At 45.4% G+C, this 11734-nt stretch overlaps 1 protein-coding gene across 1 annotated transcript in view; it reads left to right on the top strand.

Moving 5' to 3' along the window:
* Positions 1–618: 618 nt before the first annotated feature.
* The window catches only part of PCSK2 (proprotein convertase subtilisin/kexin type 2), a 103584-nt gene continuing 92468 nt past the window's right edge, over positions 619–11734 (top strand). Inside the window, exon 1 of the mRNA XM_086631099.1 lies at positions 619–798. Within this exon, the coding sequence (XP_086487225.1) occupies positions 619–798 (180 nt within the window). The remainder of the gene's footprint in view (positions 799–11734) is intronic.

Below are 11734 nucleotides of genomic sequence, written 5' to 3'. Positions count from 1 at the left end.
AGGGATTAGGGCTTGGGGCTATGGGGGGCTGCTGGGGGTGCTGAACTGGGGCTGTAGTGTGGTGTAGGGGTGGGGGGGGGTGGGTGTAGGGAGGGGACTGTGAAGGGTTTGTCAAGTGTGTTGCTGGGTGTGAGGTGTGGGTGGGGTGAGGTATGTGGAGGGGGATGCGATGGGTGTAGGGGAGGTGTTAGGGGTGTCGCGAGGGCGGAGGGGAGGGGGGGTGTGTGTGAGCTGCGTGCCGGGGGGGGGGCAGGGGCGATCCTCCTCGCCCATGATTGGCAGCGCGGCGATCTCCCCTCCCGGCTGGTGCTTTCCCTCCGGCCGCCGCTGAATTAGAGCCGAGGAGGGGCCGGGAAGGCAGAGCTGGCGGAGCGCACACGCTCTTATACACACACACACCCCGGAGCAGCCCCCCGCAACCCGGCCGGTCCCCGCCGCTCAGCTCCCCTTCTGCCTCCGCCGCTTTATTTTTTTGGGTTTTTTTTTTATTTTTTTTTTTTTATTTATTTTATTTTCCCCCTCTCCCCTCCCATCTTTTGGGCGCTTCCCCGCCTCGCCCGCCCGGCGCCCTCCCCGCGGCGCGGCGGGCTGCCTTCCGCGGGCGCGCAGCGCGGGGCCATGCCGGCGGGGCCGCCGCTGCTGCCGGGCGCCCTCCTCCTCCTCCTCCTGCTGCTCTTCCTCGGCGCCCCGGCCCGGGGAGCCGTCTACACCAACCATTTCTTGGTGGAGCTGCGCGGCGGGGGCCAGGCGGAGGCCGAGCGGGTGGCGGCGGAGCACGGCTTCGGCGGGGTGCGCAAGGTAAGCCCCCCGCGCAGGCTCGGGGCGCCGGCGAGGCGCGGTGCCCTTCACGTTGGGCGGAGGGCATGCGGTGTCCTCCCAGGAGCATCCCGGCGGCTCGGGGTGGCCCCCGCCCCTGGCACGGTCCTGCCCGCCACTCACCTGGGGAGCAGGGACGGAGCGGGGCGCATCCCGGCTGTCCCCGCGTTAATCCGCTCCTTTCGGAGAGGGTTTTTGGGAATAGCGGTGCCAAGAGCCGCTGCAGGCGCTCTTCAGCAGCGGCCCAGGAGGGTGGTTTTCTTGGACTGGAAAAAGAGGAGTTTCCCACATGGTAGCTTGGTGCCTTTTGACTTACTATGTAAACATCCTCCAATTGAGCTCCCATCCTGCGGGGCTGGGCGCTGGAGCGGCTGGGGCCGCCCAGGGCTTCCTGCCCACGGCTGCGATTGAAACTGCTCGGAGCGTTTAGAAAATAATTAAAGCTGCATCTCCATGGAGAAGGTTGCACACAATTTGAATGGAAGATTTCATAGCGGTTTTGATACTCGAGTTTGTGAGTCTGGTGGCTTCTTAATATCTCTGGTGTTCTCGTAGAGAAACAGGATGTCCCTAGGCTGAAGAAGCTGCTTAATATTAAGTAGGATAAGTAATTAGTGCTTATCACTAATAAAGGTAAATTGGGAAACTTCAAGTGCTATTGGAAGCTTTTTTTCTCTCCTGAGGTCCCAGGAAATCCAAGGTCGCCACAGTGGCAGGGAGTCTCTTCCCGTGCCCTGGGGACCCCAGCTCCGCTAGGAATCTCTCCCATTCAGATAATAATTGGACCTCTGAATGTTTTAGGGTACAGTCAGGTCTGGGGTGAAGACAGAGAGAAGCTAATATAATGCCCTGGTCCATATAATTCCTGTTAGGCTTAATACCTGGGCAGCACTCGGCTTGGAGGAGCGTGGAGGGAAGGCGAGCTGTGTTTGCATTGCTGCTGCTTGTTTGGGTTTTTTTTTTTTTTCTTTTCCCAGTAGTTATGCAGTGAAAGCCTGATTCTGCTTCCAAGGAAATTAATGAGAATGGTACCCTGAACTTGGATGAGTGAAATGGCTTAAAACCTGGATTAAAAAAAAAAAAAAAAAAAAAATCAAGAAGCCTAAGAAGTGAGACTCCTTCCCTAGGGCTGCCTTGTCTCAACTCCAGTGGGGGCTCATTAGAGAAATGAGAACAAGATCGTTGTTGCTTTGACCACAGCCAATTCCCGCTACTGATAAGATGCTTTTGTTTTAGGCTTGCAGGCTGGTTCTGATAGTGACAGAGCTGGGCTGCTAATCCCCTTGGGAAAGGATCTGTTGCAGGGATTAGGTCTTGTTACATGAAACTTCTTATATATGGCTCTTTGGTCAACTGTTTTCCGTTTTTATTCCCCTCCTGTTTGCGCTCCCTCCCTCTTACCTTGGAGATATCTGGCTGATAAGGCTTTAGGGGAGGGAAGGGTATCTTTGCACAGAGCTGAATTTCTTATTACTTTTGCTAGATGCCTTCAAACGATCCTGGGACCCACGTGGGGAAGAGACAGGGAGAGAGGTGATTTTGTAGGATGAAGAAGCGCAGCCCCTGGGCTGTTACAATCCTCTCCTCTCCACCGTGCCTCTCCCCAGGGTGCCTCGGGCACGTTAGGAGACATACAGATTCTTCACGGAAATCAATCTGGTAGCTCATCTCGGCAGCGAGCTGGAGGGAAGTCCCTCGGGTGTGCGAGAGGAGAGTACCTGCTTTCCAGGACGTGCCGGTGGGGGGGGGGGGGCCCTGTTGCCCGTGGACACGGGTGTCTCTAGGAACGAAGCCTAGCAGAGCCGTGGCACGCGTGTGCTCTCAGGGTGGGGGGGCAGATGGTGGTGGTGGCTCCTGTACTGAGCACATGCTGTCCCAAGAGGTTTCTAGGTTACATCATCCCAGTCCCTGAAAAGCTAGAGAGCCTCCCACCCCTCCTCTGCAAACGCAAGAGAAAATAGCACCCTGCTATCTGTAAGGCAGTAATTTTAGGGATCGTGAAAAGTTCATAGGGTTTGGCATTTAGCTGTCTGCGCTGGAGGATAATCCATGAGATGCTGATCGCAATCTCCGTTCTGCAGGGGAAGTCTGTAACGGGGCTTGGATGGCGATAGTCGGGCATTAATAAAAGCTTGTGCCATCTACTCCTGCGTCTCTTCAGCATTGCTGAACTGAAGAGTCTCCTAATCTGTTTTGCTGTCATCAGGCTTGTCTAGCGTCTCTGCTGACAGTCTGCAGACTCAGCTTTCATGGTGGTAACGACAGTGCAGAAAGTTGAACGTGGCCGTGTGTGTGTATGGAAACAGAGCTGTTAGTGGTAAACTCCCTGGGGAAAGTACTTTCTGTAGATACACCGTCTAACAAAACATTCAAAAAATACTAGAAAAAAACCAAATTATACTGCAAGGAGAAATGATCTTTGCATGCTTCAACCACACATACTGTTTGGACAGTATGATGAGTTATTTGCTTAAACCAGATCCAATTACCTTTACCTATATTGGAGAAGAGATGTTATGTTAAAATAGTCACCTTTATTTCAGTGCAGGTACTTTCCCAGTGGGAGCACAAGGGCAGATTCAGCTTTTTTCTGTGTGTGGATTTAGTATGTATATGAAGGATTTTTTTTATGCATGCTGTGTGTGTGTGCATGCATGCTCCTTTAACGTGTCTTTATGGAAGCTGATTTTTAAATTACATATTTTTAGTGCGTATGTTTTTTTTCCCCAATAAAAGGTGATCTCTTAGCGAGTGTGTATTGCACTTACTTAACAGCAGATTTCTGCAGAAATACAAGAGAAAGCATTGCCTTGAAGATTAATGTTACAAACTGTGTGATGCACTTTCTAATTGATTCTTTGGCCATGCTTCCTACCATCATTCTGAAACCACTAGAAAACTTCAGGTGAGCTAAAATGTGTACTCTAAATTCAGTGCGTGATGAATTGATTAAGAAGGGTTTGGTACTTATGTAAACATTTACTGATGTTTAGATCTAGGATCCCAACATGAGACAAACTCTCAAAAACACTGGTCAATTTTTCTTTTCCCTTCCCTAAATTAGTCCCAAGTTGTATTACCTCTTTGTTACTCTAATTGTGCTCTTTGATTTATTTTTTTTTTTAATGTTTGCAATTTTTCAATCCATTTGTACCTGCCAAAATTGATTCTATATATTCCTGGTGAAGCAGATACTGTGATAAAGCATGTTCTTTTCTTAACATCGTCAGCTTTATTATCTTCGAGCATTCAGGAGTCACAACGATGCCTCTCTCATAGCTACATGCTAAAATGTGAGCACTGCAAAAGGAACAATTTTTTTCTCTTCGTTTTATTTGTCTCCTGGCATGGTTGCCACCAGAATACGTTTCTTAATGCAGGATGAAAAAAGCTGCTTTCTGACCTTGCCTTTCAGTTCTTAATGCATTTCTAACAAGGAGAGTTGGAAGAAGCATTTGGAAAGGTCTCCTAATTACAGATCAGAGTTTAGACATCGCTTTCCATTTCATCAACAACACTGAGACCGAGACAATCTACAAAATGCCACTATAGCTAAATATTCCTCTTCTGGTAGCGTTGAGGTGAAGGATTTTAAACAATTAGCATTCAGTGGCCTCAGATTTTAAAATAAGAACCAAACATGGATTTCAAAACATGGAGAATTTTACATGACTAAAACTGGTCTGTTTTTCCTGTGGTGTATCACCTGATGACCTCTCCCTCTAAATCTTGCAAAACCCAAGGTACCTCTCATAGCTGTGATTTTTCTGCTTCCCATTTTTGCTTAGGAGGCTGCTGGTTGAAGACCAAGCTTTCTGGAGCTGGCCAGGATTTTCAGGGTGAAACACTGGGAGCTTTGGGTTTTTTTAGATTGCATAAATACAGACTTGTAGAAAGCAAAACTTAACAGCTAAATAAGCTACGTTTCTTGCTGCAGCAGCCCACTTCTCTGCATCTAGGCTGGGAGCTCGTGAGGTGGGAGTTGATGTGATGTGGAAGACAGACCAGGAGGCAGAATAATGGGTTTGCAGCTTTGGGAGCTCTTTGCAGGGATCTCCTCCAGCGATACTGAAAATTTCGTCCTGGGATCCACATGCTAAAGTCCTGAAAGCCCTTCCTGTGTAGATCAGCCCCTAAACCTGGAGAAGAGGTGTTTGCCTAGCATGATATTTAAGGTGCCAGGTTATGCGATGGTTGGACGGGGTTCTATGCATGTGAAAAATGCTGGCAGTGAACGTCTGCCTGTATATGTGTTCTTAGATATAGATATGTGTGTCTCTTGTTCCTTTTCCACTAATACCTGTGCATGGAGCAAAGAAGAAGGAAGAAGGGTGAATTCTTAGCCAGGCTCCTGCTGACTCTGTGTGCATATATATTAACCAGCCAATTCGTGCACATACATGGTGGTCTGTACTTTACAGATAAACATGCCTGTGTTGCTTTCACGTGTGCTGCTAACCCAAGCGCTCGTGCGAGCGTTGGTTCTGGTTAGGTGAAGGCAGCACAGAGGGTGCAGACGTGCTCCAGTGTGGAAACAGTTGCTGAAGCAATGGAGCATCCTGTGCAAAGAGGAGGCAGAGCCCAGGCCTCTCCCCATGAGCCCACTGGAGTCCAAAGACTTAAGATCAAGCCTCAGACTGCAGTGTTTCCGTGCACTAATACGCATTTAATAATTAATTAGCTTTGCGTTTTATGCTGGCCTAGAGGAAAGGATGTTTGTTTGCGAAAGTAACCCTTTATTATGGGAACAGAAAAACCTCTTCAAAATTGAAGGTAAAATGTAAATTTTTTGAGGAAACCAAGAGCTTTGAAGTCCTAGATTTCATGTTGCAATTTTGTACTACTAAGATAAGAAAAAGAAAATTCCATGCAAATGCTAATTGTGCAACTACTGAGATTTCATTAGGTCATCTCACCATAGCAGCAAATGCTTCAGTTTCCAAAAGAGAGTCTGAGCTGATGTGTTTAAATTAGGGGGAAGAAGCAATTAACTAGCAGGAAAAGTTTGATCCTGCTGTGGGAAGGCACACTGCTGGGGGGTGGTGGAGAGCTGCTTTTTCCAGAAAAGGTCTGGAAGAAAGTAATTGGGGAGATGCAGAGAGAGCAGCTATCTGCATTTGGAGGGATCTTCGTCAGCTCCTCGTGGGTAGGGTCCAGACATATCACTGGGCGCAACCTGGGAAGTCCTTTTTGCTCCTATTTGCACTCAAAAGAAATGTTAGTGGAATTAAATCAGAATTTTCCTACGGTAGTAAAGTCTGCCTCATAGGAGGAAATAGCTGTATTTCTTTCAAAATTACGCTTTTTGATTTGGGCTTTTTAAATTTTATTTTGCATTCTGCTTTGGATGCAGACGCAGCCCCAGGAGCAGACACTATCACTGGCTAACTCAGAAGAAAAAGAATTGCCCATTACTTAAATGTATTTGCTTTTGTATCTGAAAGCTGTAAACTATCAACCAGAAGAAGAATGTAAACCGTAGGCTGAACTACATCCCTAACCCAGTTTCTGTAGAGCTCCTTCTCTACAGAGACTTAAACCGACTGCTTGTTGGTGGTGAGTGTTCTGCTTGAGGTATAAAATAATTACCTTGTCAGATTTTCATAGCATTTATTATTTGAGTGTAAAACAAGGTCAGACTCCCCTGCTATAGATCCCTTGCTGTAATTGCTGTATTACTGTTTTGAATACATGATGTAGTTCTGTTTCTTGACAAAACATGCACATTAAACCCTACCTTTACAGGTAAGTTTTGTTTTATTTACTGAGCTGTAGCTCAGTCAACACAAAGATACTGAATTCTGGCTATTTATAAAGCTGCCCGCATTTATAATTTTGTGTGTTCCATATTGCTTGAACTCATTGGCAAAATTGAGCATGTGGTAGAGACCCAGGAAACACGCGGCAAGTAATTCCTCTTTCACTTGTTTTTTTTGATGCTGCAGCCCAAGTGGGGCTATGCAGTTATTTGTTTTCATTTAAATTATATTTAGTTTTGTCAGTGTCGAGGAGAAAAATGGAAAGAGAAAACATACTAAGAAGTGAACAGCATTTCCAGAACGCAGTGGTCCCAGCACAGCAGAACCGAGCATGGTGTGTACTAGCCTGTGTCCTGCAGCGTAGCCTCGAGCGCCTGCCTGCTGAACGCTTCTTGTGATGTGGTGTGAAGGCACCAGGGACAGCTTTCTGCTCCAAGAAGTAGCTCCAGGTCTGGGGGGCATAAGCAGCTGAAGAGCATCAGTGCTCAAGATGTGGATGCTGGGGGATGCTAGCTGCTGCTTGCTCCTTCCCCCACCTGGCCAAAGTTGGTGGAGCAGGAGCGGCTCACCCAGGCTCCTCTGTGCTAGAGGCTGTGCACACACCGCCAGACCAGAGCCAGCCTCCTTGACCAGCAGTTTTAGGGTGGTGTGGCACCATGGAAACCAGAAGCGGGCCCCTAACTTGTTTTCTAGAGCCCCTGCTCCATATAGTACTTGTCAGGTGAGGGAACCACCGGTAGAGAAGCCACGCATTCTTTGTTGACATTTTATGGCAAGAAACAGCTTGTTGCCCTGTACTGTGTCTCCTAACCCTGGTGATGCTCCTTTTCCTACTCTTGTGAAATCCCGTCAGAGTATTGTGTGTAGTGACTTCATCTGCCCAGGTTCTTTCTTTCCTTTGTACGCCTCTGCGTAAAAGAATCATGATGTTGTGTGGAGATTTCTGTGCCATGCAGATGAGGTTCAGGATTTGCACCAGGAGAGAGAAGATTAATATACCAGAAACGGATCTCTGGCGTTGTTTCCTTCACTTCAAGTCTGCCAGTTCCTTAGCTATTTCAGACCTGTGCTATGGAATTTATAGTCAAAGGTGTTATTTTAATATCAGCACTAGATAAACAAAGATTGTTAGTATGGTATTGCTGTCCTGCTGTCAGTCTGAGATCTCCTTCCTTCTGCCCAGATAGCTTTCTTGTAGATGACTTTCAGGCTGTATTTGGACTCTGCAGCATACGGATATATTCGTTGCCTGTATGTGTTTGAACTTTGGGATCCCATATGCTGTGGCTCTCTCTGGGGGCCCTATTTGAAGCTCTCATTCCTCTGAGTAGGTTTTCCATGTGTTGAAAGCAGTGAGATCCATTTCTAAGAGTCACTATGGATATCTGTTGTTATTACCGACACCGAAGTTGAATTTGTCCCCAGACCTGAGGTTGCAGAGCTGTGCAGCAAAAGGATAACTGTTTTTGTAACAGTACCCTGGCTTGAAGACTTGGTTTTTGGTATCAGGCCAGATGAACAGATCCGATTGCCATGCCTACAACCAGAGCCAGATGGTTTAGGTTACCATGAATGAGGTAGAGCATTTTGTTTCTTGCTTGGCAGTTCAAATCCAGATTAAAACTCTAGACCAAAATAAATTGTCAGTTCACTCTGAGCTTGAAGTGCTTCTATCTGAGAAGCCGTGGCATCCTTGGCATTTGTTTATTAGCAGGCAAATGATCCCAGAGACTGTGCTGCTAGGCTTGGATCCTTCAGAAAAGCACCGAGGTGCATTGTGGGGTGCTTGAATTTGTGTTATCTTTTAGAAGAACCAACATTGAGTGAAGGTGGAAGACTGGAAAACTAATTGCTGTAACTGTACTGCTGTAGTTAAAATGGGAAAACAAACCCAATTACAGCGCCGTTACTGTCAGTGTAGGAGTGTTAACATCTTTAACCCATTCCACATTAGAACAATATTAGCAGGTATTTCATTTAAACTAGAGCTTTTACCATGTTAGTTTGAAAAAAACCCAAAACAAACCAAAACCAACAAAAATAAAAATAATAAAATAAAAAAAAACCACCAAAAAAACCCCAACAAAACAACCCACATAAGACTTCCTGGAATACTTTTACTGCTAATACTTTACAGTGTAGCTACCTAGAGGTTTGCACGTGACCCTTTCCCTTATCCATGTATGGAATTATTCCAATTAAAATTTATCAATGCAACTCAAGTTTCAAATGCTTGCAATAAAGTACTTACAATGTATTTGCTGAAATGTATGTAGAATTTATTTGGTAGATAGTTTCAGTTAGTAAGTTCCGAGAAATGTCCATGCTCATGGAAAAAAAAAAAAATTCCATGAGCTGGAAATCAAGCCAAAATGCTAAAATGGATGATAAATTCTGCCAGCTCTTATTAAAACATTATACCTGGGAAACCCTTCTGTGCAGTTCCAGTCCATAGCACGAGCGGCTCGTTTCTGTGAGAGCTGTAGTAACAAACTCAGTGCTGTACTTAATGGATCTAAAATTTACCTTTGTCCTGTAATGCTATCTTAGTCGTCAGAAACCCTTTTCTTTTTTTCTTTCAACTTTTTCAAATAATTAAATGGGTCAGGTCTCTACAGGATGCTGGCTGCATGACAGCTATAAATATTGCAGCGAGCGGCTCAGAGCTTCCATCCATCACTGGCCTCTGGTGGGAGGAAGCCGAAGTGCTGGACTATTTGTCAAAGACAGGATTTCTCTAAGTAACCTGAAGCAGTCTGGTGCGTTGCTCTTGTTGTAAATCAATGTGAGCTCTACATTTAACTCCCATAAGTTCACTGGAAAAGCCGACCCTGTACTACCGAAATGGAGATTTAATTTTGGCTCAGCGCTTTGGGACAGAGAGCACTGTCCCAGAGAGAGACGAATTTGGTGTTGCGCGGTGTGAAATTCTGCGTGGCCACCACACGTAGTTTATCAGCAGGCATGAAATCCAGTTTGGTCATGGATTTATGACAGTAGCTCAAAAGTCTAACTTAGCTCAACGCTGGCTGTGTCCAGCAAGTAGCAGGAGCTCGGACCTAAAAAATGGCAATTATGGGCTAGCCCGGTCTTACCATTTATACACTGGGATTATAAACAAATTAGGTAGCAATAGCTGTAGTTTACTCACTCAAGGAGTGAACTGGGACGTAATGTTCTTTGTCATGTATTACCTACCTTCTCAAACAAAACTTCTGTGTAAATGTTATATTCTTAACTTCTTTGTCCACAGAAAGGAAATGGAAAGAGCGACCTCAGTGTTTACATCAAACCTGTCAGCAAGTGTGTCTCAGATACTCATGACTGAACTAGGTTATTTGCTTACCTGATGAGTAAAAGGGTAATATGTCAGAGCTGCTTTCTCCTAGAGTATAAAACCAAACTGTGAAAACCCAAAACCCAACAAATATATGTTTAATTATTATTATTACGTAGAGAAACTGTTACTGTTATTAAACAGGTATTGGATATCAAGCTAGAGCTAAACAGGTGAATCTGTTCCTCGTATGGGGCAGTAAAAGAGGTGGAATATAGCCTCTCCTGATGGCCGTGGATCCTCCTGTCTGCCTATTCATGGACCAGTTGGAGAGGGTCCAGAGGAGGGCCACGAAGATGATAAGAGGGCTGGAGCACCTTTCCTATGAAGACAGGCTGAAAGAGTTGGGGCTGTTCAGCCTGGAGAAGAGGAGGCTTCGGGGTGACCTTATAGCGGTCTTCCAGTACCTTAAGGGGGCCTACAGGAAAGATGGGGAGAGGCTGTTCAGGAGGGCCTGTTGTGATAGGACAAGGGGTAATAGTTTTAAAATAGAGGGAGGTAGATTCAGATTGGATATTAGGAAAAAATTTTTTACCATGAGAGTTGTAGAACACTGGAACAGGTTGCCCAGAGAGGTGGTGGATGCTCCATCCCTGAAGACATTCAAGGCCAGGTTGGACGAGGCCCTGAGCAACCTGATCTAGTTGGAGATATCCCTGTTCCTTGCAGGGGGGTTGGACTAGATGACCTTTGAAGGTCCCTTCCAGCCCTAACCATTCTATGATTCTATTCACTCTTTACAGAACACCAGTGAAACAAAGGGGTCTGATTGTGAAATCTACTCAGTGTGTGAGCACTGTCTTTGCCACATACTGTGCAACACCAAGTGCAGCAGAAGCTTCTGTTTAAGGCTTTTAGCTGCAGCTAAGATATGGCCAATTAGCTGTAACCGTGACTGGTGGATTCCCATCGGTCCCACAGGGACCTTATGCTTCCCTGTGTCAATTAATTTTAGAAATGTGTGTCAACTAATTTTAGTGATTTAGAAGTTACTGTGAACCAGTTGTGAAGCGGAATTGTCACTTCTGAATTTGAGTGAAGATCAGAACCTGAACATATTTGCAAGTTTGGAAAAATGAGTTAGCATCGGTGGGATGACAGTTGTTGATCAGGACTTCAACTGCATTTTGGTCTTTGCAGTGTTTCAGTCTATTAATTTTTATGTTACTATTTAAACCTCAAAACTTCACAGGCAAAGGTACTTTTCTTCTCTTAACTGTAAAACCATTCAGTTTCTCCTACAACTCTGATATAGTTCAGACTAAAATGCAGACAGAACAACAAGTGGATTTTTTTCCTCTTTCTAATGATGAGAATTAAACCACTCAATTTCATTCTGTAAAATCCCTTTTTTTCTCTTTGAACATATTTTACTCATGTAAAATATATTGTACCTTGTTAGGGAAATCAGTATTCCAGTCTCTAAAGGCTGAAACATGCTGAGTGATTAATTAAGAACCTACATTTGTCTTGCTTGACTGATACAATAAAAGCAAAATAACATATCAGCACATGCGGGATTGACCACAATTTCTGCTGTCAATAAACTTCTGTCATTTATTAATTGGTAGGAGCAAACAGTAAAAAGACTTATTTTGCAGCTGCCTGAAAGGTCAATGAGGTACGTCCTGAGAGGAAGAGCTGGTGATTCTATTTTCTTTCCTTTCTCATCATTATTGCTAGCATCGAGGCAGATTTGGGTCATCCTTTTTCTTCGTCTAATACAGAGCTCTTGAACCCACTCAGAGCAGTTAGTCTGTGTTGTGAAGTGATGATCATGCTGTTGTGTACTGGAGCAAAGAGGAGCCCTCTCCAGTTCATG

Source organism: Tauraco erythrolophus, chromosome 2, assembly GCF_009769465.1.
Source record: "Tauraco erythrolophus isolate bTauEry1 chromosome 2, bTauEry1.pri, whole genome shotgun sequence".
NCBI lineage: Eukaryota > Metazoa > Chordata > Aves > Musophagiformes > Musophagidae > Tauraco > Tauraco erythrolophus.
The sequence above is the reverse complement of the archived record's forward strand: the minus strand, read 5'-3'. Positions and strand labels throughout refer to the sequence as shown.